The sequence below is a fragment of the Notothenia rossii genome, assembly GCF_949606895.1.
Source record: "Notothenia rossii genome assembly, chromosome: 12".
Lineage (NCBI taxonomy): Eukaryota > Metazoa > Chordata > Actinopteri > Perciformes > Nototheniidae > Notothenia > Notothenia rossii.
The window spans coordinates 4875861-4901761 of record NC_136911.1 but is presented as its reverse complement, the minus strand read 5'-3'; the positions used below and the strand labels follow the sequence as shown (position 1 = coordinate 4901761).

At 40.3% G+C, this 25901-nt stretch overlaps 1 protein-coding gene across 3 annotated transcripts in view; it reads left to right on the top strand.

Annotated features, from left to right (window-relative positions):
- ctnnd2a (catenin (cadherin-associated protein), delta 2a) overlaps positions 1-25901 on the top strand; it is a 224573-nt gene that overhangs the window by 98198 nt on the left and 100474 nt on the right. For 2 of the 3 annotated variants that reach the window (XM_079661478.1, XM_079661476.1), the window contains exons 4-11: positions 4072-4106; positions 4797-4901; positions 8039-8211; positions 13149-13203; positions 13680-13881; positions 14139-14253; positions 15157-15289; positions 18743-18916. In XM_079661478.1, coding sequence (XP_079517604.1) covers positions 4072-4106; positions 4797-4901; positions 8039-8211; positions 13149-13203; positions 13680-13881; positions 14139-14253; positions 15157-15289; positions 18743-18916 — 992 coding nt within the window. The remainder of the gene's footprint in view (positions 1-4071; positions 4107-4796; positions 4902-8038; positions 8212-13148; positions 13204-13679; positions 13882-14138; positions 14254-15156; positions 15290-18742; positions 18917-25901) is intronic. The other variant, XM_079661477.1, reaches the window with a different exon arrangement.

Here is a 25901-nt window from a genome sequence, read left to right as displayed (position 1 = left end):
ACACACTTACAGTAACTTAGGCCAAATTTCCTAAATTATGTGAAAACCAAAATATGTATTTCTCATCTAAGGGAATTACGCTTTCTTCGTCTCTCTCCCTCTCTGCAATGTGTGTGCGTTGTATTAAATCAGATATGCTATTGCAAACCCATTGTCTCTTACTCGGAAATGTTATGGATCTTTGCTTGGAAAGCTCTCTAGTTCTTCGAAAGTCAGGATGTATTGAGGGCAAATTATTGCTGTGGCATTGGTAAATGTCAGATGAGGCATTATGGTCTATTAGGCTCTTGCTCTAACTGCATGCAAAGCCTGACATTTATTTGTCTCTCCAACACAACAGGATAGCAATAATAAAATATGTAAATCGCTTTTCAATTCCCTTCTCTGTTTGTCTGAATTTGACAAATTGTGTGTGTGGTTGCTTTTTATCAGTTCTTTCATCATTTTTGTGCATTTATGTCAATAGGTTTAGTACCATAACTTCTTTCCTTGTGCAGAATGTGTACTTGAGTGTATTCTTGTGTTATGGGAGAGAACATGGTGGAGTATACACACACATCTACTGACAGCCTTATCAAGATGGGCAAGTGTTCTTCAGTGCTATTATCTGTGAGGGTAGGCAGCTGCAGAATCTGAACAAAACCTTGTGTTGCAGTACGAAACTCTCAGAGTAATGCTCTCCGAAGGATGTTGCTGATGGGATTCCAGGCTGAACTTCCAACCTGAACACTTTAGAACATGCAACATCTGTTTTAGTACAAGATTGGACAGAGCAATATAAAGTGCACATGCATAGTTGTATGAATTTACACATCATTACTTCACTTTAATGTATCTTATATATTAGGGTAATTCAGATTATATCAAATGAGTAACTCAAAGTATACTATCACCACGAGGCTCGCACCACCAGGGAGTTTGTTTGTGTTTGATGTTTAAATCAACTAATAATACTTTGAGTGTTTGATTCTCTTCACGCCCATGAGATATAAACACCCCTGCACATTTAAGGTATATAGGAGAAAACTATATATTCCTCCCAGTCTGTATGTGTGTGAATGCTAAGCAGAGTGTCTGGCTTTGTGTGCCTGAGGATATCCTGGGGAACGGTAGAGGACGCTGTTGATATAAGCTGTGTGGCAGTGGAGAGTGGAGAGGTGAATTTGAAATGTCTCTTTAACACAGGCTCACTGTTAAAGAGTCAACACTGCCTCGCTGGTGTGTGATATTGCAGGCGAGAGTGTGCAATGTTGTGGAATAACACAGTGCTTATACAATCTATTTTCTTCAGTCTCACAGCCTTCTGAGTGTCTCCTGAAAAGTGTATACTTTAACACAGTGACACAATGTTTATACTGTTTTTACCTTTTTGTATTTCCTGCAGGTACATGTCTGTGTATACTTGTGTGTGTGTGTGTGTGTGTGTGTGTGTGTGTGTGTGTGTGTGTGTGTGTGTGTGTGTGTGTGTGTGTGTGTGTGTGTGTGTGTGTGTGTGTGTGTGTGTGTGTGTGTGTGTGTGTGTGTGTGTGTGTGTGTGTGTGTGTGTGTGTGTGTGTGTGTGTGTGTGTGTGTGTGTGTGTGTGTGGTCTGCCAGTGTTACTTAAGCTCTACGCCACTCTCTCTGTGTCAGCTTGATTTAAATCAATCCTATAATAAGGATTGGATTTAAGTAACTAGTTCAACAAAAATCTTGTCATTCGTTAACAAACATGATTTTGGATTTCACTTAGCAAAACTAAAAGCAGAGTTTACTCCCCTTTTCTGACACATTCCTGTACAAAGTTTACATGAACAGATGTGTGTAATATTTAGAATTAACGACTCAGATTAGGCATTTGCAAGTCAGTCAACAGACATGAGTCCATCTGACATGATGAAGCATCTTCTGTAGCTTGAGCCTAGCCCTTTTGCAGCCTAGTCGTGGTACAGCCCCTGCCAGCATGTACAACAGAAAACTACCCTTTATGATAAAGCCTGAAGATAAAGGTGTTTCTTTCTTTAACCCTCTGTGTTTTCTTTCTTAATGAATTAACTAGTATCCAAACAGTAGTTCATTAAAAAAGAAAAGCACTGCTCAGCCATAGGAGCACCTTATTTGTGTCAAGCAAAGATTTGCTTAGCATAATCTTAATTTATATTCAGACAGTCAAACTAATTCACAAAGGACACCTACATAGTGCAGCCACATTTTCATAATATTCACCACAGAGAAGCAACTGGGGACTAATTGCCCTATTTTAAATTCCCATGCTAGTCAGAGCATTTGAACCAATGACCTATTGGTCCCAACGCAGTGTCTCTATCTTTCAGGCTGTTGCAAACCCAACAATGACAGTTTCCTATTATCCTAGTCAGATGCAGTAAATCTTAACATGGTTTATTTCAATTCACCCTTACATCAGTTAGAGTAATTATTGAGAAAGTTTCCATTATAATGTAGTCCCTTGTTACAAACAGGAGCAGGCACATTTGGCCATTGAGCTGTTAACTTTAGTATGCAGATTATACTATGACTTGTTTCAACGTCAAATCTTTTCATTTGTTATACAGTCATTGTATTATTTTGGCTCAAAATCACTGAAATAAAAGGAAACATGCAGAGTGCTAATAAAGTGATGCAGAGTAGTATGTGGGTGGGCAGGTAAAAAGATTAAATGATACATGTGAAAAATAATTAAAACAGTATTCTAAAAATATTAAAAGTGCTATGTAGCCTGTTGCTTAATTTAACTGGATTTATCCATTGAACATTCTCTCCGAAATTGCTGTGATTATATAATAATCACATTTCTGCTTTTATGATTCATAACTGATCCAACATTAAAGGCCTTCATGCCTTCCCCCTGCGTCACAGTGATAAGCAGTGACAAGATAGTTACCTTCACCGAAAAGAAATTCAACACATGCTGCCTCCTGAAGCTTTCCTCCATTCAGTCCACACACAGTCAACCGTCTAACACGCTACATTAAATTATTCAACAAAATATATTTTTCTAGTAGCTTCACGTAACACATTGAACAGATTTATACCAAATTGCAACTGGCTACTTCCTTAACAACATGTCTTGTTGCCAATCTTTATGGTGGATCATGATAAGCTGCATGCATTACAAGACTCTGATGCTTCATAGTTTTCCTACTGTGTTTAAAATCAATTCTTTCAATCAGTCAAATCAACCTATGAAAGTTTGTTGGAGTTTGTCCATGTCTATAAGTCCATTACCATCCCAGCCAGTCAGCCAATTAGACAGGTAAACACATGTAAATATATTCAGTGATTCTCTTATACCTCAACAAACTTAAACACAGATGAAGGCACACAAGCACTTTAGACTCAAATTGTACAATGACACCCAAGGCGCGCAGGCACACACACGTCCAATTAGAAAGTGGATTATGTGGAATACCAAATGGGAAAACGCAGACACAAGCCAACTTGTCCAGACAGGCGGTCTAATGGTGTAGATGAAGTCAGATGAAAGAGTCTATATGTATCAGTTAGTCTGTCTGTGTCTGCTGCATTGATCACACAGCGGGCCGCTCAATACTCTCTCTCTGCCCGTCTGTCTCCTGCTGCCTCCTCTTCGTCTTTTTCTCTCAGTTCAGCTCGCTCAATCACAGATCAATTGACAGCCATCAAGAGAATGGAAAAGAAGTCCTGTTTTCTTGTCCATGTGTGAATGTGTGTGTGTCCTTTTTTATGTGTCTGCAGCACCATCCATTTGAGAATAAAAGGAAAGTTATCTGAATGCTAATTCTGTAAAATGTTAGTTTTGTAAATAATTGGCTTCTGCTGACTGACATAAGTGAGTGATTGAGTTTTATATATATATACATATTTTGTTGTCGTTATTTTCATACTTCAGCAGAATGTGACAGAGACATAATATATTAAACAGACATATTGAAATACAGACATTTAACATTGAATGTCTTTTAGTGAAATGCCTTTACAACGTGGTGATTCCAAGGTTTTAGCTTTTCAATATATTTTATTTTTCTTAATACTTTGTATTTTTTTATTTACATTTGTATATTATTGTTTTTAATAGCCACCTCCTTCTTTTGCAGTTCAACAGATGAGCAGTTTCGCTGGAACGCTCAAGGTAAAGTTCACTATGAATGCTTTTACACACACACACACACACACACACACACACACACACACACACACAGACACACACACACACACACACAGACACACACACACACACACACACACACACACACACACACACACACACACACACACACACACACACACACACACACACACACACACACACACACACACACACACACACACACACACACACACACTGCTCCACCCCGCATGTTTTTGCATTTTTTTTTACTACTGAAATCCTTGAAATGTTCAAACACACTAACAACGCCAAAAATATTCTAGCTATCCTATTCATCCTTCATCTTGATTTAAGGAATAGATTTATAGTCCCGACAGCAACAAGGCCTGTTCCGCCTCGTGTCTGATTGACACACTTGGAAAATTGTGTGTCAAGGCACATATGGAAGGGCCCTGCAATATATGGGCAGAAGCACCCACCAGCATACCTGATGGATTAAGAAATGATTGCACACTCACACAGTAGCACAATCTCACTCTGAAATACATATCAGAATGTCAAAGTGCGTGCCAGAAAAAGGCGTCTGTTTGCTTTGACACTGAGTGTGAATCTGCAAGTCCACAATCACACACTCTTTGATAGGGATACACCTAATGATTGGTCCTCCAGTGTCATATTATCTAACACTCAACATCCTTATCCTCTCCACAGCAGATGGACACAAGGATATCGAGGACGAGTTGACCACTGGGTTGGAGCTGGTAGATTCCTGCATTCGCTCGCTCCAGGAATCAGGGATACTTGACAGTGGAGAACGTAAGTGTAATATCCCGCGTCCTTGTGTGTTTGTGTGTATGTTTTGGGAGGGCAAGGAGGATGCAAACCTTATAAAATAGTGTCTTATTTAGGTATGTGTTAATAATCAACGTGGTGCTATTGAGATGATTCAGACCAAAGCAGAGGTGCAACCCAAACAAAATACATATCCATTTTGAAAATGAAAAGAAACTCCAAACGAAATGTAATGTGAGCTTTTTTAAAACGATTTCATTATGCATGGACAGGAAATTATTTATATTCTTCACTGCATTGTAATTGTCTGCACAGCTCTAGCAGGCACCTCAGCTAGGGTAAACAAAACTACTTCAAATAAAAAAATTTCAGTCACATTTTAATTGTTATGCACAGTGATGCCTTAAAACAGTGAGGGGAAGGGGGTATCACAGCAATCTGACTAAAACTACATTTTGCACTGAAAGATTATGGGGTGTATTGTTAATTATTATTCTTTTGCTAAAAGGAAATGAGAAACTGTTTTTTTATTAGTCCCTTAAGCCATGAAATATCTAGCCTAAGTGCAGCAATTCCCTTTGTAATATTTAGTTCTCACTCAGATTTAATTTCTTCTTTCAGTGAGCATGTTTAGTTGTTGGAAAGAGACATAAAATATACTTAAATTAAGTAAGTACAGTATTTTTTAAATGTAAAACATATTCTTTACACACTAAAAGTAATAGAAACACATTTGTATTATTTGATGAGCGAGGCCAAGGCACCAGCATCTTAGTTTGTTTCTACCTGAAATGTTTAATCACATATTAAACATTTTACAATGCGTCTTGCTTCTACTACTACAATGAGCTGGCTAGTGTGGCACCTACATTATGTGTGACTGTTATAGCACACACATCTGCTTATACAGTGCATTCACATTTATCTATATAGAATATCTCAAAAGCTGGACAGGGTAAAGCTTAGAAAGCTTTGGTCTCATTTTGAAGCAAATAGGAGAACAGTGGGGAGGCGATAGATAATCTGATTGTTATCTTGCTTGTAAGAAGTCCCTGAACCTCCGTCATTCGTGCTATCTGAATCCAAATATATTTTTCTCTTTCATTGTGGGAACTCTTATTGCTGCTGCTTCACACCCAGCTGTGTTTCTCATTCTGCAAATGGGTTTGTATGAAAGACATCACAGTGTGTGGGTGCAGACAAATTCAGTGTGTGTGTTTGTATGTGTGTTTTCCCCAGATAGTAGCTCTGCAAATAGCTTAGTGGTAAATACCCAGAATAGTGACATGAAGCTGTTTTCAGTGAAAGGTGCCACAAAACAGAGAGGCTTTTTGCTTTCAGCTTATACTGTAGTTGGTAAGTGTCACAACAGAGCCACACCACTACACACACATAAGTGTTTTGAGAGACACAAATAAAACTGGTACTATCAGGGAATGAGATTCCTTTGGCCTTGGTATAAAGTGCTACCTTTAAACCTGTTTAAAACTGTGAAACCCTGCGTTTATGTTAGGTATGTTTTGAAGTTTTTCATGATTTGACTGAGCTGCTGGATTTCCATGGCAGAACAGAGAATATCATCTCCATTTCCACCTTCTAACTCATTATCAAACACACAAGCTGTATACCGACGGAATACTTTAAAGTACATGTACACACACACACACACACAATCTCCTATAAAACCATTAGCACAATCGATCAACATAATGGCTGTCCTATCATCTGACCATCCAGCACATAAACACTTTAGGTCACATCACTGAAACCGACACACACAGTTTCTGTCACGCAGCACACAATGTAACAAACATCAAGGCCAAGTGATGATGAGTTTGGGAGCTCCCACTCAGTCTGCGTAAGTCAAAGTGCTGTTTAATAATTCATAAAAAGCGAGGGATGAATGGATGAGGAAAAGTATTTTGTGAAGGCAAGAAGCTGAGGAGTTGATCTTGGTTCACAGCTCACAAGGAGAAAGGGATTCTGGGGAAGAGAGATATGGAGGGAGACAGATGGGGAGAGAAGGCAAGAAGATATGGGAGAATAATAACAGGCTTTGTTATTAAGGGTGTAACAAGAAACTTGCACGGCAGTGAGACCAGACTCTACACTTTGTAGGGATATATTTATAATATGTAAGAATGTAATAAAACAGATAGACATCCTAGTTGTGCCTTCCTTACACTGCGTAGCTGTAACAACTCGTAATATGCTTGAAATTCGTATTCAGAAAAATATAAAAATAGCATTTTAATCAAATATTTATGCACCATTAAGTACACAGGTCAAGGACCTAACTGCTCTTCAATCATACCACACGTGAACTGGCCTACAGATAACCTACACCACCATCTAACAGTTCCCTTCGCTCCATCTACTGTTTCCAAAAGAGTCCATGTTACAAACTGCCTTATGATGTTCTTATTGCCGAATCAATATAAGCTCTATGTGCACAGCATGGGAATCTGAGAGGGAGAGGGATTATTATTTGTCGCCACAGCAGTGACCGTCAGGTGGTATGGAGGATGCCGGTGAGATTGTGGTGTGTGTGTGTGTGTTGTCGAAATGCCGATTTTTTTCATAAACAAAATGATGGCAAGGCTTTAAAAATGTATGGCAGGTGCTTTGGCTGTACTCCAGCCGTTCAGGTATGAGAAGCCATATTGAATAGGATAAAACTATTTGAAGTTATTCATTCAAAACCAGAACTTCCTCACGCAATTGGTGAAGTTTTGCTCAAGTCGAATACAAGGCAAAAACACGTTTTGGGGAGGCAACACATCAAGTTAAAGGTGCTCCATCTATTACAACTTTTTTCTTTTTAGCCTTCCTCCTCCTCCCATCCTCTCCATCTCCCTGCTTCTCCTCCTCCTCCTCCCATTCTCTCTGTTCCTCTGTTTCTCTTCCCTCTGCTAATAAATTATGTATGCCATCTCCAACTCACGGAGTGCTGCACTGCTGCACTATCTCTTCTAAATTGCTGCTCTCTCTCTCCCCCATTTCACTCTTCGCCTCTCAATCTCTCCCCTTGCCGCCCCCTCTCTCACTCACTCTTAATCTCGCTCTACCAACTCTCTCACTCTCTCTATATATGAACACACACCATACACACAAACTCAACCCCCACCACCTACCCAACCATACACCATTCCTGTCGGTAGGACCAGCTCTTCTTTCCCAGAGTTCCTTGCAGCTCAACTCCACCCCGGAGGCTTCGCTCCAGTACTCTGCCAGCTACCATAGCAACCAGACCCTCGCCCATAGCGACTGCATCTCCGCAGCAACTCCTCAGCGCAGCGGGCATGTTGGAGGAGCCGTGCACAGCTACAACCAGGTAGGAAACCCTGCTGCTCACTGACCATAACGAGGATGTGTGGAAGTGTGGAGATGATGACAGAGAGAGGAAATTCTACTACTGGCCATGTGTGTAAACTTAACTGTCTATTGTGAAGAAAAGTTATGCAGTACATTGAGTTTTTAAGTACAGCAGCATTGAACTCCTTTTACTGTTGAGATACACTGTTTACTGTATATGCAGATTTTCAGATTCCTTGCTCTGTTATTCCTTTAGAGCCAGAGCGAACATCCCCCTTCTTTTTCCTCTTGCATGGTGCTTCTGCAGCTACATCTCGTTGCTCTCGCCAAATGTGGATTTGTTTGACATCACAGTTGATTAGTGTATATAAGTACATATTTATGCAGAATCAGGTTTTTTGAGTGTTAGCGAAGTGGTTGAGTCACTATGAGTGGCTTTAAAAGCAACTCATGGCATATTCGTCTGTATTTGGGAGGAGATCATGAGACAGGGTTAGACAAATTATTTAAAGCTGTTTAGAGGGAGACAGGTAATCAGATGCTCATAGACCAAATTAGGAGATGATTAAATGCACATAGAGGAATCTCAGCAAGTGTCTTATGTATAAGGACTTGAGAAATTAAGCTGAAACAAAGTCACATATTAATCACAGCAGTGAACTGATGGGGAGAGAAACACACATCTAATTACTTTACAGACTACAGGAGCCAATTATTTCCAATTGTTCATGTCCTTAACATATCACTGGTAATGCACGTGCTGCATTCTTAGACACACACACACACACACACACACACACACACACACACACACACACACACACACACACACACACACACACACACACACACACACACACACACACACACACACACACAGAGATGTATATTTTCAAACAACCACCCACACACTAAAACAGTATGAGTTAAAAGTAAGAGAAAGTATTTTAGTTCAAAAAAGCTTAACCCAAATAACAATATCCTTAATGTGTCTTAGCAAGAACCTGCATGTTTTCAGTACAGTCTCCATGATATGGGTTTTGGTTTATTTTTCGTTTTTTTACTTTCTCATTGGATGTTTGTGTATATGTGCAAATCTGTGTGTACTGCAAGTTTCTGCTTATGGAAATGTTTTTATGAAAGAGAAAGGTGAATTGGATGATATCTGTATTTGTGAACGCATTCATTCAACTCCCTCCGCAGTCTGGCTTAAGGTCATTTCATAACTGGTTTCAGAGGCAGCTCCCATTCCTTCCCTGAAAAAGTGAGAAATACGTGAGGTCAAAAGATAGAAAAACAGAACGACAAGCATGGATGGGCTGATGAGAGAAAAAGAGTATTTATTCTGTCTGTGTTCCATAATATTTCTTCTCCTCTGTGTGTGTGTGTGTGTGTGTGTGTGTGTGTGTGTGTGTGTGTGTGTGTGTGTGTGTGTGTGTGTGTGTGTGTGTGTGTGTGTGTGTGTGTGTGTGTGTGTGTGTGTGTGTGTGTGTGTGTGTGTGTGTGTGTGTGTGTGTGTGTGTGTGTGTGTGTGTGTGTGTGTGTGTGTGTGTGTGTGTGTGTGTGTGTGTCTGATGTTTTGGGCTTGTCAGTGTAACGGGACCAGTGTTGTCAGCAGGGCTTTTTCACAGAATAGCTTTAAGCAAGCCAGTGCTGTTATAAAGGCAGGTGCAGCTTGCTTGCTTGCATGTTTTTATTTTCATTCACTCAATGGTTGTTCAAAAGTTAGACCAGGTGACTGTTTCATGGAGAGTGAGAGAGAAAGTGAAAGGTCTGGTATGTTGCTGCTGTTCTGTGGGGTATTTATAACCATGAGAGGCCCAGCTTTAATAATGCATGGCTACATGGCACCTCAAACATCCCAGTGTTTTACTGGAGGAGAAAAGAAGCAGCACTGCAACATGACAGGCTGGGATGGAGAAAGTGTTCTTCCTCACATAGTGTCAGGCTTTCTATTTATTAGTTAAGTCTGCCAACAATTCATCTATGCTCATCTTTTATTTACCCGCTGAATCACCCATCCATCTGTTTATTCATTCACCCACTCACCTTGTCATCAGTCTGAAGGTCCATTTCTGTCTCACTTTGCATCTTGATGATTGGAGCACATCTGCAGTGTTGAACACAATCAGGAAATAAAGACATTAATTAGGTTCTTAAAGTTAAAGTCATGTGTCCTGCGTCTCATCAGCCTTACATCTCTCACTTGGCTTCATAACCTACTAAACTAACACAGGGGACTTATGAAGGAGATCTTTATGGCGCACACTGTTCCTGATAGTGTCTCACATCCTGATTAAGATCTCTCTCTCTCTGGCTGTTTATAGACACTTTTTATAATCTACTCTCTTATAAACCTTTTTCCATATGCACTCTAAAAAACACAATAAGTGCTATTTTTGGCATCTGCATTTATTAATGCTATGACAGAAGCACGAGTGAAGTCGTTAACGAATATGGAGTAACTATTGGTAACACCAGGTTTTTTCCTGTATGTACAAGAAAGATAAGAAGTAGTTAATGGAGTTTCTGAAGAAATGTTGGTGGGATGACTAGTTGACGAAAGGCTGCAAATATGGCATACGGCTGGATTTACTGATGGAAAATGATGTAAGCTGCACTCTGTTGCTGTATAGCAGGGAGATGAAAGCATTGTTTGATAAATGGCTAGGACCGAAAGGCATTGTTTGCTTAACTTTGTTTAAAGGGGCAGCTGAAAGAGTGTACACACAGGGAATGATAGCTTACTAACAACGAAGGACACTGTGAACATCTCTGCCTCGTTACAGCTCATTCGATTTTCTTCACATCCAAAATGTGACACGCAGAGCTGGAACACATAGTACTGGAAAGACTGAGGTTATTAATTATTGGATATCCGAGTGCATGACCACATATTTTGACATTTTCAAAAATTCTGCCAGTTTATTTACCATCCAGGGTTAGTCTAAGAGTAAAACTACAGCCCACCCTTTGTGAAGCGGGAGAAGTTACAGCTTCAATCCGGATTGACTTCCTGTGTGTTGAGATCAGGGTGGATCAGTAACTCAAGGTTGAATCCTATTCTTTAAAGTTTCATAAGCAGTTCTTATAACCGGGGAGATTTTGGCGCAGTGGTTAGAGCGTTGATCATCAGCTCAAGGGGCGTTGGTGAACTCCAGTTAGAAACCTGCTTCGGCCGCCACTGCGTCAGGCCGCTGTGTCCTTGGGCAAGGCACTGTACCTGTGGGTAATGTCCACAGTAAGGACATTTACATGTATAATATGTGTAATATGTAATTGTAAAGCGCTTTGAGCACCTGTAAAAGTGCTCTAAATGAAAAAATGTAATCCATTATTATTATTATTATTATTATTATTATTATTATTATAGACAGACACAAACAATATCAGCATGTTACTGAGTCAAGAATTTGTAAGACGATATATAGAAGCTACCGTACATCCGACATTTCTTACCTATTTGTCATTTCACCAATTTCCCATTCCTTCACTCCTTATCTGTGTCTGCCTGTGTATGCTACTCTGTCTGTGTGCCTCCATAAACTGTGTGTCAGATTTTTTGAAAGGGACTGCTAATCCTCTCAGCCAGAGATAAATCAGTTTTCATGACCTCTCTGCAAACAAAGCAGTGCTGCAACCAAAGGCTTGTTGTCTTCGCCCGACATGCTTTGGCTCTTCACAAAGCAGGGAAATATAACCAGGAACTGCCATTCAGAACCGAATGGGAGATGGTGTGTCTGTGTGTGTTGCTGTATTTATCCAGGGAAGGTGTAGCAGACATGCTTTTTCATTTTGTCTGCACTATAGTCAAGCTGCCAGTATTCACACCTGGAAAGTGTTATGTTCAAATGCAGCTTTTTACCATAACATCGGATTTTTATTGTGTGTGTGTGTTGGCATGTTCTGTGACACCCGTTTATTGGATGATCATATGTTTGTTGTCATTTATATTTTGAATTGTGTGCTTGTATAACTGTTTAAATGTGTTCAAATGTTTGTGTCCGTCCATTTAATTCCAATTTACAGGTATTATAATGTTAAACACTCAAGTAGTTGAGATTTATATTTGTTTGTGACAGCCTCTCCTGATATGTCAGCAAATCAAATTGTGTGTATCTTTTAAGGTTTTAGTACTTCAATTTCTCTGACTGTCGTAGATTAACTTCTGTATATGCAGTGATGACGGTGCTTCAAGGTGACTCAGACAGCGTGTGCATAATGTGGCCTTGTACAGTCCAGTAGTAATATGTTTGAATCCCTTTTAAAGCTATATGCGGCTCAGTGGAGCACCAGCATTATGCTTTAAAACATTGTCTCTGGAGGTTTGGTAGAATGTATTGTGATCAACCATAATGTGATGTGTGGTAGAGAGGCCTCTCAACCTCAAGCTTTGCCTCACACTGAATCATGTCTTTTGTCTGTTTTAGAAATTAATTGCACATTGTAGTGAAAGCATGATTGGATTTTGTATTTGATTCAACATGGCTTTGTCTTCCTCTTTTGGCTTTTTCCGTAATATAGTATATCCGAATATTGAAGTTTACAGATGGCAGTTAAAGGATATTGAGACGTGAATACACTATGGAGTAGAGTAGACAATTGACTGTGTAATCATTCCCTTAACTTTGAGTAGGTGGTGCAACAAGGCTTTATGAGAAATTATTTCAGCCAGCCAAACTCCTAGGGCTTCTCTGAGTCTGTTTGAATCGCCCTCTTTTCTGTGGGGATTTAATTACCAGCTGCTCTAGGTTCATTCAGTGCTCATCAAAGGCTTCACTGTACTCATTGTGCATTCAAGTTTTCGATGGCCACTACTCTTTATTCTTTTTATCTAATGTTTCTAACTCTGTCTCTCCCCCATTTCAACTTCTCCCTCCTCCCTCTATTCATCCCTTCTTCCCTGTCATGGCTCCTCTTCCCTCACTTGCTCTCTGTTCCCCCACATCCCCTCAGGTGACATCTAGTCGTGCAGCCCAGCATCAACAATCACAGAGCGGGGCAGGGTCAGGTAAGAATTCACCTCTCCTTCTCTTCCCTGTTCATCTCGGTCTTTGTCCATGGAGATGCATTTTCTTTACAATAAATGAATCTGACATTGCAACAACATCGTGGATACACAGACATGGCATGTTGAGATACTGACAGACATACAGGCCAATGAAATGACAAAGATGTGCCACTAGCAGAATGCTGAGTATGTTAGTATGACTACAAAGTCCCCCACTGCTCTTTGATCTAAGGTGTTCTGGTACTAAGCACACTTATAAATCACCATAGGCTCGAACATGGTGTTTTTTATTAGAAAATCAATGAATAGCTCTAAGTTCAATAACAAAGCAACAGGTTTGGAATGGGCGGACTATGTCTCCCAGTTACTAGGTGATATCCTTTCAAGGATATACTAAGAATCACTGATGTCTGCCTAACAACGTTTTTACTCATTCTTCTGCTTTTCACTGAATATTTCCTTTCTCTGCTATCCAGGTATCTATTACTCCAGCTCCACCTTACCCACCCAGCGTGTCAGCTCCCCTCTGTCTGCAGGAGGAGGCTCCGGTTCCCCAGGTAAACTCCAACGCCTGGGATCCTCCTCTGAAACCCCGGGGTACTCTACCACTCAACGCCTGCCCTCCTCCTCCTCCCCCAGCAAACCGTCTCCTGGTACTCGCCTGGCCAAGTCATACAGGTACAGATCCACAGTGACCGTGACATTGATTATGAAGGTGTTTTAAGGCGATTGCTGTATTTAACACATCAGTCTAATGTATAGGTTTTTCAGACCAAAACATTAAGGAGAATACATTATCTTTGGACTGTCTTTTAGCAAACAGTACATATAACATACTTACATACAAACATATAACTGTTGTGTGAAATGGAATGAATCATTTGAAGTCATTATTGTTCATGCAAATTATGCTGCTTTGCACATTTGTCTTCCAGCACTACAGTTGCTGTGACAACAGCGGGAGGGGGCGGGTCTCCCCTAAGGGTCGCATCTCCACCCAACTCTACATCTGGGGGAGGGGCCAGCTCATCATCGTCCCCTCTCCACCAGGTACAGAATGTGACACTCGCAGAAAAGCATTTGGTGTTACCAGAATATAAAAACAACTCCTTTAATGTGCAGAATGAACCCAACCTGCATTGCAAATGCTACTCAGTCAGTTAAATATGATCCTGATCTGGTTTGATAATTATATAATGATACTATGTACAGTTTTAACAGAATACTGTTACATGCAGCAACAACAGTACATATGTTATATTTCAAAGTACAGTATATACAGTGCAAATGCCCATTACTGATATTCAGGAACAGAGCTGTAATTGACAGTTGTAAAATGTATCTACTGTAGGTATGATATTGTGTTGTCATAATATTGATTGATGCCGGGCAGCTAGGTGTCAGAGAGAAGATTATAGTCTTGTCCACTTTAGAAGATCTTTAATCATGACAAAGGATGGCGTAGCTCCAGAGCAATTACAGATTGAATCATACATTCAGAAAAATCTATACCAGTCAATTTTAGTTCTTCAATGCGGTTATCTTTCCAAACAGCACCTTTTCTGAACCCTGGTTTCTGAGGCACACTTTTAGGATTTACTTATCCACTACTGTATGTCACACTACAATAATGAAAAGTTTGAGTTGCGTGAGTTTCTCCAGCGTATATTACATTCTTAAGGCTAAGTGATTTCGACATGGTTTACACATAGTGCCCATTTTACAAAATAAAGACACAAAAGTAATTTGGCAAAGTAAATAGATTTCCAAGACACAATGACAGGTACAATGTCTTTCTATCTAAAGTGCACGGCTCAAAACAAGTCAGCCATGTCAGCTGTCACATATTCGACTGCTAACATATAGTAATTAAACAAGAGATAATTTCATCAGGGTATAACTGATGTCATTTACAATATTTTAAAGAAAAAACCACAACTCTTGTCCCTGCAGATGAGTTCAGGCATAGGGAGCTATGCCACTTTGTCTCCCAAACGCCTGGCAGCTCACCACGCTTCTGACCAGTACAAGATCAACCACGAGCTCTACGCTTCAGCGACTCTGCAGAGGCCTGGCAGTCTGGCAGGTGGGCGTTCACACACTCTCACATGCACGTACACATTAAACCCACCGCGGGAATTTAGTAACCTTACTGTGTGTCGTCCTGATTATGCTGGTAAACCAACTGCGCTGTGAGCAGTAAAGGGATGTTAGAAAATCTCTCAAAATGATAATATGTTTTTAAGTATTTGTGTTTATTTAGCTTGTTGAATCAATGCCCCCTTCGCAGCAGCTGGCCCTAGGCTCTGGAGCACTCTGCCCCTCCATGTGAGGTCGGCCCAGACCCTAGGGCTTTTTTAATCTACTCACTCTTCTTCTCCCTGGCCTTCTAGTCAGAGCGGAGCACGACTCCTGACTTTTCCCTGTGTTTTTTATATCTGTTGTAATTTATTGTCTTTTATTGTGATTGTAGTAATGTGTTTTTATTACATGTACTGTACAGCACTTTGGCTCGACCACAAATCACTTTTAAATGTGCTTTATAAATAAAACTTGATTTGATTTTATTTGAATGCATCTCACAGCCCTTAAACAAAAAAAGTTCTACATTTAAGTCTTTTGAATCATCCAATATTTCAATATCAGTGTGTAGTTAGTGCCTTAGAGTTATTTACTCGGAATAGAGATGTCACAGCTTTTTGTTGCCATTATAAAGAAAAACATCAAAATGAATGACAAAGCTCATCAGTGGTTTCATTTGTGAGCTGTGTATGTATTCAGATTATCATTTTGTTGCAGAATAAGAGATATGAATAACTGTGTCTCGGAGATGACTGTTACTTTTATTTACTCACTTATATTACTTGCCAAATTGGTGTTTCTGTTACAGCATCCTGTGCTAACCTTTTTTCTAAAACAAATTGTAAATAATCTTTTCATTTATGAACTTGTTGGCAAGATTCATATGAATGAATCGAGTTGTGGTTGATCAGGACAGTTTAAATTCAACTTGTCAATCCTGGAAATGCAAGATTTATCTTGAAATCGTGACTTTTGGTACCCTACAAAAATTGTACCAGCGGAGAGTTATTTGTGGAAACTATCAGTCAGAGGTTTGCTTCCCTCGGTGGACAACATCCACCTGGAAAAAGCACAGTAGAGTTTTTTTTGAGTGGCCTGTTTCGAGGGGTACTTACCTGCTCCATAACACCTACTCTACAGTGAAGTTAAGCTGTGGAAAACTGAAATGGCCTAAAATAAAAAATGTTTTCCATCTAGTTGCTTTCTGCTTGGAGGTCCTAGTCCCATGTTACATTTTGCCAGCTGGAGTGAGGAAAATATAACTGATACAGTATAACTCTCTTTCCTGGTAGAATTGCAGGAGGTACGGTACATGGTTTCATATCAAAGAATAATCATTTGATATCTTACTTTGTACTGTAGGTGTAATGCTTAGTTTGCTCTCTTGTCTCTACACACATAAAACAGAGCCATCGAGGGACCACAGTTGGTTTTTACATTTTGTTATTTTTTGTGTATATTTGCTGAATGAAGCATCATGGGAGGGTATCTCTCTATTTTCCTCTTTACATGCTCTCCCCCTTTGAAAGAAGAAGGTCAGTACTTTCACAAGTGTGCCCTTGTTAGTCAAACAAATAAATGAATAAAGAAATCAAACCGACTCCCCAAAACTTCAAAGAGGAAAGGGATGAAGGAAGAGAGAGGCCTGGGATGAGTCATGCTGTTAATGGGTGTGTCCATGAGTCTAATTAGCACTCCTTCATATTCTGACCATCTCTGTCTCTTTGCTGCTTCTTTATCCTCCGTCTGTTTGTCTCTATATTCACCTCATTTCAGTGGAGCGTGTTGTAGCATCCAACATGTCATCCATTTGTCATTCTCCATTCATTTCAAGTCTTTTGACCTCTTCTGTCTCTTTGTCTTACTCCCTTATCCTGACTCTTTCTGCAACATTGTAAATTAGGGCTGTGCAGTTATGGCAAAAATCACAATCACGATTATTTTTGGTCAATAATTGATATCACAATTATTGAATACGATTATTCATTAACTTTGAAAACATCCATTTATTGAACTTTAAAACGAATCCAAATAATAATTTCAACAGTATGTGTTTAACTACTGATTACCCTGAACGTATAATTCAACTGAAAAACTAATACAAAAATAAATTATACATTTATATTTACATTTAAATAAATATCAAAATAATATATACCAATAAACAAGATCAACAAATATTTTGGAGCTCACTTCCACAAGATACTAAACATATATAAATATGAAAAATACAAATAAATTAGATCAAATATGTTCACAACCTAGAAAAGCAAAATAATGTTTTTTTTCGATTATGTTTTTTTCGTAATTGCGGCAAGCCAAAATCGTAATTGCGATTAAAATACGATTTAATTGCAAATCCCTCTTAGGCTGTTCAATAAAAGAGTTTTAGGATATTCTTCTTTAAAATACTATCTTTGACTTGCCTGCTTTGTTGAGCAGTTATGATCCTAGACTGCAACAAAAACCACAGAATAGCTTCACGCACTGAGATGCTCAGTCCCTCGCATGCATCGATTTCTGATATGATCTGAAGGGTTGTAGGGTTTTGACTTTGTTAAGTTGACAGTGGATTCACGCTGAGGTCTGAATCCCAGTATTGAAGCACAGCGCTCTGAAAAATGCTCTGCACGCCACTTGCCAAGGATTGAGAGCTAATGCGATAAGACGTTAACTCCACTGGACCATCTCTTCTACTCTCAGTCACTCATTACTGTGCATATATGGCTTTGTATATATGAGTATGTCAACGTCTTTTAATTCCATCTCCTGACGTGCCAAGCCCTGCTTACTTTTCTTCCCAGTCTTCTGCTTTTCTACTCCTTCCTAACTGTATTTTAGCTCTGTGTTTTCAGAGGGAGGCTTTACATTTGTTCTGCTGTGTAATGAACAAATGCCTGCTGTCAACGTCTTCTTTGCCCCGTGTCTTTGGGATTCCTGCCAAACACAGAACAAGAGGGGGGACACTACAACTCATTATTTTATAGCTGACGACCAGCAATGTGTTCTGTGGAGATTTAAAAAATGAATTACAGAGGCATCCCTCTCTCTCTGACTCTCTTCTTTGCCTATTTGTCATGTGCTCTTATGTAATCTTTCTTTATTATTCTGTCATTCCTTCTCTACTTAGTTTCTCACTCTGGTGCCTTTCTAACAACTTGCCCCACACACCCTTATCTGTCTACCATATAAATCAGCAAAGAGACATGTACAGGGGGAAAATGGACATGTCAGAAATCCGAGTCGCATAGTTTTACTTTTTGAGTCAAGTGAAATGAAAACAAAAACACATCTTCCTTCCCTCTGTTTATTTCCTTTATTGTCCTGACCTCCTGGACATCCATCAGCTGAACTACTCTATTCTGCCTTTCCTTCTCTCCCATACTGATACCTCCTCCCTCTTTCATCCTCTCCTCATCTGACCTTCATCTTTGTTCTCCCTCTTCCTTTTCTCCAGGCTCTCGAGGATCCTACAGTAGTCAGCACAGTCAGGAGCCCCTTCGGCCCCTGGGGTCCCCGGAGCACCATATAGATCCCATCTATGAAGAGCGTGTCTACCACAACAAGGGCCCTATGAGGAGCCTTAGCCAGGGCCAGGGGCCGGACGCAGGCCTCTACCGCAACAACACCGGTAAGACCTTCCCTGCAAATGTAAACATCATTATGAATTGTATAGGTGACACACACAGCCTTCTCCTCATGTTAGTTGATTTTCACTTACTCCGATACACTGTAAATGCAACAATGACTTGAATGTTACAGCCTTTTCCTGTATGGTTAATGCTCATACTTCATGCTGTGAGGTACACAAACAACCCAGGTGGAGAAAAACATATTGGATGTAAAAAAAATAAGAAGGCATTTAAAAAAGGCCATCAACACTTTTGTTCTGTTATTTTAATCCAGTTAAGAAAGAAGCACGGTTGGGCACATTTTCTATCAAAGTCACACAGTCAGACACCCGTATTCTTACCCACTCCCTCCGTAACTCCATTGTTGCCAGCAATGTATTTTTAATAGGGCCTCATTGAGCTTATCACAATGTGGGTTTAGGTACGCCATGTTAATCCCATTACCGTATCTTACCCACATGAAAACACCCAAGTCGGTCACGGCACGTTCACAGCTCCCTGGATGTCATTAACCACCCTGCTCTTAATAGCTATCATTAGCATTTGGGTTAGAATCGTAGCATTAAATACGCCACTTTAGACCAGCGTCTGAGTTGATCAGCTCGACTCACTTGAAAGCAGCTGGAGTTTGCATTTAAGCACTGAGTGTAGCCTTTGAAGCACACTTCAGAGTTAGAGGGGTCATTGGTTTGCTTTTTATTCGTGTGGGATATTGCTTTGATTACGGTTGGTTCCTTAACAGTGCATACAAATAGAATTGTCCTTGCAAGCAGGAAGTAATCAAACAAGTGCTCTTCAGAAGTGTACAGAGAGGATCCACTGTTATCTATAATTTACTGTGCCTTGTATTTGTAGTTTAAAAATGGGTATAAGAAGCCTCACAAAGGAAGTTTGCTCTGCAGCTACAAAAATCAATAGACTGTGGATTAGACCGTGTTCATTTAATTGCTACGTCTGAGGTTTACAATACGCTTCTACTCAGTACAGTATTTTAATAGATTGTCTGATATTCGTAGTGCTACACCCTCCGTCAGAGTATTGAAGCCTGAGCCTTTTTTCAGCTCATTATTTCACCCTACTGTGCTTAGTCCATGTAACTACAGCGGTAAATCAACACACCGAAATGAACCCCGCCCTGCAGTCACTGGACCGTTGAATCGAAGCTTGGCCTTAGCGCAGCATGTTTTTTAAAAGTCATGTTAATAGTCAGTGCAGTGACTAGGCGGTTGTCTAATAAGGATTCATAATGCAGAGAGTGATAGCACATAGTGAACTGATAAGGGCTGTGCTGACATAGTAAGCGGTAAGTCATTAATTTTGTCACAGCGCCTTTTCTTGGCAATGGCAGGCTCCCATTATTGGTTCATTAAGCTGGCATGGATCAACGTAATGAATGCTATAAGTCTTTCCTGCACGGCGAAGAGATTGGAGACGTTTGTGTGCATATTCCATTTCAAAATGTGCAAAGCTGTATTCAGTGGTTCTATGTACAATACACAGGCTAATTCAAGGCCAATTTAAACAAGGCACTTACAGTCAAATGAAGCTCGCAGTATTCAATGAGAGCGTGGGCCACCGCATTACTTAACTGGACACTTAACTACAAGGAGAAGCTGCATGATACAACAAAAGCAATTCAAGTGACATTAATTGTACACACACTGGTTTTAATAGTGGCTGTTTGCTCCCCAAATAGAGGTTAGAGGTAGTGAGCCAACAGGACACATTGGTGCTTCTGACTAAAGGTTTACTATATATATCTTGGGAACTTTGGATTTGTGTCTGCTCTCAACATTTCCTTGTAGAAACACTAACACACCTGTCGTCTTAGGAGGTCTGCAGGTATTTTTTTTTAGCGCAGTTTGACAACACACTTTACCTCTCAGTCAGGTCCAGTTTCAGACACCGTCAATAAGTTACCCAGTTTGTCTGCTCACTTTCCATTCATCCCTAATCCACACAGCCCGGTCTCTGTTATGCTCACTGTTGGGCTGAGTGTTGGATTAATAGCAATGTCACTGCAGCTAAATGCAACTGAGGAAAATGCAAAAATAAGTCTGTGCTAAACATCTGCTCCTGTATGACTGTGTGTGTCTCTGGCCGAACCACTCTCACATGCACACAGTTATTCTTACTGACTGCTGGCTCACCCTCTTCATCCTCTTTTCCTATCAACCAAGCACACACACACACACACACACACACACACACACACACACACACACACACACACACACACACACACACACACACACACACACACACACACACACACACACACACACACACACACACACACACACACACACACACACACACACACACACACACACACACACACACACACACACACACACACACACACACACATCCTCTCACCGCACATTATTATTGTGCAAGTATGAGTGTGTATCTGTGTGTTCTCGCACTATGCACGTGTGTAGGCAGTGATGTGCAGTGTTTCCTTCTTGGATTAAACCAGGCCAGCGCCCCAGAGGACTGCAGGTTAATGTGGCCTATTTCAAGCGATTATTCCTGCGTCGTCACAGAATACACATGAAGGCTGCTAGATAGAAGAGGCACGGCGGTATCGAAGCCTCAGGATGGTTTGCAAACGGGTTTATCTCCAAAAATATCTCTTGTATTTAAAAGAAATCAGACTAAAGTTCATCACTTTGCTTTCATATCATTAACCTCTCCTTATTATTGTTTCCTTTCTTTGAAATGTATTTGTACCTTTCTTTTTATTCGAATTTTCCCTCCTTTATTTGAACGAACTGTGCAACCTTTCCTTCTATCACGCCTTCCTTTCCTCTTCTTCATGTCTTCTCTTTCCTCAGACATTGCCCCCTTGTTTTCCCCTCCGCTCTCTATTCTGTTTACCCGGCCTCCTTGTTTCATGAAAGCTATCTGTGCCTGTATTAATGACTCCGACCACTGGGAGCAACATCAGCTCTGAATGGATGTGGCACTTTTTCTCTTTAATAGGTTATTATCAGACCTGCACGTAGCTCAGGTGGCGACAGTAACGATGGGTAGATTCAATGCCAAGGCTATTTGTTAGGTGCATCTAGTAGCCAGGTTGAGCTATTGCTGTTGATAAGGGGTGTTATGTAGTTTAACATTCCTCCCTCCTGTATCTTTTAAAGAGACGGACACAAATTCTTCTAACATAATTTATTGCTAAGCCATTAAAGTCTAAGTCACTAAAAAGAAGGTTATATCTCAGCCATTAATCAAACCAGATAACCAAACGATGAAGCGGAGGGTGGAAAAAATAGGATTATGCATTTTGTCTCATTGCAACTTACATTTACAGATTCATTGGTCAGTCCTTTAGTTTAGTTCCAAGTGTTTATACCTTATCACCTGCCAACCAGGCAGCCCCATGGACAGCCCTTTATTCTGCAGCCACTCCAAAAGCTTTGCAAATAAAGAGGCTCATCTTGGACATTTTCGCTTGAAGTCGCAGCTCCTTAGCACTGGTCCCTTTCGCCAGCATGAGTGTGCTCACATATAGTACATGTGTACAGTAAAAGGGAGAGAAAGAAACACGACGATGGCTTTGCATCAAACCATTAAACCAATCTCCTTCCCCCTTGAAATCTGCTGTGTTCCTTCTGTAATGAGATCTGACATCCTAATGAGGGGGACGGAACAGAGAGAGTGATAGAGAGGGAAAACAAGCCCAAGAGAGGAGGGTAAAGACAAAGAGGATGGAGTCACCACGTTTTATTCTGGCCAGGAGGCAGGAGAAGGTTCAGAGCGCCTCTTAAGCAGGGAAAGTGACAGATCCTTGAAATGAAAGAAGAAGAAAAAAGGCTCCCTTTCACCCTGCAAATGTCCACCGGCGTCCAAATGTGCCTTTTAACACTAATTATAGTCTCTTGGTCTGTATGTATGTGTGTGCATTTATGCAGATGTACAGTAGTTGATATGCATGTTAAGTTTTGAACATGATGAGTAACTTTTTAAATATATACAGGGTGTCCGCGGGGTCTTAAAAAGTATTAAAAGTTGATAATCAATTTAGCGAAAATTAAGGCTATTAAAAAGTATTAAACGGCATTTTCCAAGGTATTACATTTTGTAGCTTGTTTTCAATAAGTATATAAATGGTCCAAAGAGGTTGTATTCTACAGTCTGCCTGAATGTAATCATTGCGTAGGTGTGTAGTGTGATTCTGTGTAGTTTATTTATGGCACCCCGTTGGATTTGACGTCATCTGAACCGGACATCGCACGCTCCAAGCTTGATAGCGTGCGAAGGCCCGTTTCACGCCGGTTGTTAAACAACATCGTTATGGGGAAATGCAAGTCTGCGTCCAAATGGTTGGAAGATAAGGAGAAAGGACAATCAATTGTAAATGTGAGGTAAAGTGTGTCGTCAATGTAACCGGTTAGAACTCAAAGTGCAGATGAGGTCTTAAAATGTATGGAAAGGGTCTTAAAAAAGGTCTTAAAAGGTATTACATTTGACTTCAGGATTCCTGCATATACCCTGATATAGCAAAATGCACAATAGCAGACATATAGTAAAAATCCCTACATATGAATAATAATAATAATAATATTGTACTCTATGGCTGTATTCAATATAAAGTAATTGTGGTAATTTCTACAAACAAGTTTTTGTGACTTTTAGAATGACAATAGTTTGTAATAATCATTGGAGTGCATAGTGGAAAGGATGGCAGAATGAGTAGGAACAGACCAGTCTCAGTAGACCTGAATCAATCAATGAGTCCCTGATTAAACCTTAGTCTGGAAGCTGAAGCACTGCAGCATTGTCAGACCTTTTGGCAGAAGCCTCTCCCCAGTCGCTGCAATGTGTCGCTCACCAGGCTCTGTTTGTCGCCAGGTGAGATTAGGTTTGTTTGGCCAGGATCAATTTCAGCTTGGCTCCTGATCCTGCTGATCTTTTAATGAACTTACTGTCCTTTTAAACACCAACAAAAAGGCAAAGAACTAAACAAAAGGAGACTTAGGTGATTTTCTCCCCTCAGATCGTTTTCTAATAGAAAAACGTATTTGTTACACACACCATTAATATAGTACATCAAGTACAAGTTGAGTCCACGTGAGTTATAGCAAGGCTTAAACTTGCACAGTATTTACAGTGAGTTTTGCTGAAGCCTCAGAAAGCTTTAATTACCAGCTCAAAGCATCTGACTTACTCAACACATCAGCAGAATATATTTCCCTTGCGAAAACACATGGCACTTCTTAAATGTAGGTTTATGTGGGCACCCTCTCCCAGTACACACACACACTAGTGACCATAACTATTTATCACACCGCAAACTTGTCCACAAAGCACGCACAGAAACGTGCACATATTCCATTTGTGTCCCATGCTATCTCAGTTAACATGATTAGCATATTCTCGTTTTATCAGCAGTAATGAATTCATAACTGAAGAAATAAACATTCATTTGTTTTTGTCCTCAGAGATCACACAGATCAAATTGAACTCGGCACAAAAGCAACATTGACTGTTTCATCAAATGAAACGAAACATTCAAAGCTGCTGTTTGAAACATGTTTTATTCATTCATTGATTTACAGGTTATTGTTTTTTAACATTTCTTATTTCCTCTCTGGTGCTTTGTCTCTCTATTGTTTCTTATCGCACCATAAATGTATATTATTAACATTGGCCTCACAAAGGTTGGTATCTTTAATATCAAACTTCCTGTTAGGCTCCTTTTGCATAAACCCTTTCACCGTCACTACATTACTCTGACTGAATCCATCATTTTCAGACCCACTTATCTTAGATTCAGGGTTGTGAGAGAGAGGTGTTCATCAATATCTATATTACAAAACACAGTATATAATACAGTATATAAATGTATTAAATATTATGTTTTATTTACAGATAGTAATAAGGCAGCCTACTTGCCGCCCCTCACTAAAATATATTTATATTTTATAAGAATTGTGACGTGCATTGTAGTTGGCTGAATGGCTTCCATAAATGGAGCAGCCTTCAGTTGGAAAGGAGCAAACTCCACTTTTCATGACTTTCACAATTGTCCTTCCCCAGCAGGAACATTTAGCAGCAGCCACTGGCCTGCAGCACCTGCTGTGTCTAAGTGGCTAGCTCCGAGAAAGACATGGCACCTTGACTCATAGGGACAAGTGTCCTACAGCTCCCACGCTGTAAAACGCTCACACTTGATACTTCAAGTACAAAGGAGGGCATGTGTGTGCATGTTTGTGTGCGTGTGTGTTTTCCAGTGCATCCAGCACAGGAACATCAAGAGCTGTGTGTTGGCCAGGAGGCTCTCCCAGGGATGAACAGAAGGAGAAACTAATCCCTACTCACCTCCACATTCAAGCAGCGTGTGTTTGAGTTTGTGGGTTTTTGCTTCAGCCGTGGCTGCTATAGACAGGTTGTGTATGCATGCTGTTGTTTGACCTTAAAGTATGATAAAAATACGTGTTACAGGCATGTACGTTTAGCCCTTGTCAATCACTTACATATTTAGAAATCCAGGTTTGTGTGCTTGTGTGTGTCCATGCCACTGTGTGTATGTGAGAGGGATAGAGACTGTACTTGGGGGTTTTGTGTAATCGTGCTGAGCGCTGAAGCGTGTCGAGAGAAAGGACATTTCCTCAGTTCTGATCACATAGTTTGCTACAACCACAATAGAGGGGGGGAGATAGAGAGACAGAAGGGGGTTAGGGAAGAAAGGGGGAGAAAAACATGAAATGAATGGATGACGGAGAGAGGATGACAGGCGAAAACATATCGAACTAGAGAGGGAGTAAAATACAGAAAGAGACGGGTTGAAAGGGGAATTTTTCAGAGGAGACGAGTGGGAAAAAAAGATGGATGCAGTTAAAGACAGAGCAGGACACATCTAGAGGCTGGGAGAAAGAGGAGAAAAGGGCAAGAGTGATAGAGAAAAACAGAGTGACATAGACAGAGTAGAATGGAAAGAAATGGAGGCAGATATAAAATAATCAGGACATGGAA